Genomic DNA, 1,878 nt, shown 5'->3' with positions numbered 1-1,878 from the left:
GAGCTGTACCTATATCTGCTCGGAGATTGGCTATTATCACTGTATATGAATGTTTAATGATGTTACAACTCAATAAAATCAAGAATGAAAAAACAGAATTCAATCTAGTTAGAGGCTTTACCTAGATGTTGAAGTTACTGTAATAGTCCAAACTGTGGTGTCCCAATCTATCATATAGTTCGCTCTATCAGATTTATTTCTTTGTGGTGTACGGATACAGGTTTTATTACACCTTAATCTCTAACCAACAAAACAGACAGTGAAATGAAGACCTATGTGTGGCTTAAGCTTATGTCTCATATGGATCTTCGTTTTGTTCTATGAAAAGTCTCAGTTCCCTCTGGCTTTACATGTATTCTTATAGGCTCTCCAGTATAATCAAAGAAGTAAGGAAGGAAGGAAGGAAGGAAGAAAGGAAGGAAGGAAGGAAGGAAGGAAGGAAGGAAGGAAGGAAGGAAGGAAGGAAGGAAGGAAGGGAGGAAGGGAGGGAGGGAGGGAGGGAGGGAGGGAGGGATGGAGGGAGAAAGAAAGAAAGAAAGAAAGAAAGAAAGAAAGAAAGAAAGAAAGAAAGAAAGAAAGAAAGAAAGAAAGAAAGAAAGAAAGAAAGAAAGAAAGAAAGAAAGAAAGAAAGAAAGAAAGAAAGAAAGAAAGAAAGAAAGAAAAAGAAAGAAAGAGAATACTGTTGCCACGCCATACTGTTCTCACAGAGCCCGTGGTGATTGACAGATGAAGGCCCTCCTGTAGCTGCAGGGCACGACCTTCCAGCGGTACCAGTGGACCCTCCGTCCGACGACGCAGTCCTTCTCAGCCGTGTTGCGCGGTTGGTTGGGAGACCAGTCGGTGAAGTCGTTCCCGCCCAAAGCCAGGCCGTCAGCCCACAGGAAGGTTCCCTCCAGGTCCTCATCACTCAGGCCTACCCACAGACTTGGGGAGTGGTCGCTGAAATAGACATGTACAAGTCACACATTATGCTGTTGTATACTTACCGTCGTTTTTATAGCAAATTGGGGGGTTCGCTTCTTATCTACCTGAATTCCCAAAATGGTAACGTGCATGCTATAAGTGTTTATTTTCCGATCAATTATGTTTCCATATATAAGATTTATCTATTTCTTGTCGTTAACCTATAACTAATCTATTTCAAGATGAATGTACATATACGTAGACAATTCTTCCCAAAATAGCATTTTTTGCACTGATTAATCTCATAAGGAATAGAATTATTTTCCATGACTAGCTATTTTTCCTAAATGAAACATGGACGATAATCTTTTCAACAATTCGCTTACAAAATGACAGATCCACAGGTTCTAACCTTTTCAGTTTCCTCTTGAGTGCAGCGACAGCAGCAGCGCTCCTCCACATGTAGATGTCCCCTCCGTTCTCCTGACACACCTGTCTGGCACCGCTGTAGTTCTGAGCGTTCTTCCCGCCCCAGAAGCGGTAGCAGTTACCCATGTATCCCCTGTATCCATAGGGACAGTCTGGGGACAGACATGACAAGATTTATTGTTGAGCAATGAAGTTACGCATCAGTCAGTTGATTTTCTCTCTTAGTTTTTCAATCAAGGGTTAACTTTTTTGATTAGCCCATTTAATTTGTTACGAAGGTTGTCTGACGTTGCTTCAGAAACTGCTGGCGGTAACAAGTCAGTTAAGTACTGTCGAGATTGACCACTGTCAATTTTATAAAACAATGGACATAACGTCGCTGGGATAGTTTTTCCCAGCCGAGGTCTTGAAGGAGGGAAGAATTTGATGACCCCCTCGCGGCACCAGATACCGCGAGGGAGCGTTCATATTGCACTCGCTCAAGAAGTCTCCGAGCCAGAATCTAAGCAACTGTGCCAAACAACATCGGCGTGATCTAGTGACGAT

General features: G+C 42.6%; 1 protein-coding gene across 1 annotated transcript in view; it reads right to left on the bottom strand.

Annotated features, from left to right (window-relative positions):
* Nucleotides 1-660: 660 nt before the first annotated feature.
* The window catches only part of LOC118412870 (mucin-like protein), a 14,992-nt gene continuing 13,774 nt past the window's right edge, over nucleotides 661-1,878 (bottom strand). Inside the window, exons 15-16 of the mRNA XM_035815921.1 lie at nucleotides 1,316-1,484; nucleotides 661-939 (exon numbers count right to left, since the gene is read on the bottom strand). Coding sequence (XP_035671814.1) covers nucleotides 702-939; nucleotides 1,316-1,484 — 407 coding nt within the window. The 3' untranslated portion in view covers nucleotides 661-701. The remainder of the gene's footprint in view (nucleotides 940-1,315; nucleotides 1,485-1,878) is intronic.

Source organism: Branchiostoma floridae, chromosome 4, assembly GCF_000003815.2.
Source record: "Branchiostoma floridae strain S238N-H82 chromosome 4, Bfl_VNyyK, whole genome shotgun sequence".
In the NCBI taxonomy this organism is placed as follows: domain Eukaryota; kingdom Metazoa; phylum Chordata; class Leptocardii; order Amphioxiformes; family Branchiostomatidae; genus Branchiostoma; species Branchiostoma floridae.
Note: the sequence above shows the minus strand (reverse complement) of the source record. Positions and strands in the feature narration are given on the sequence as shown.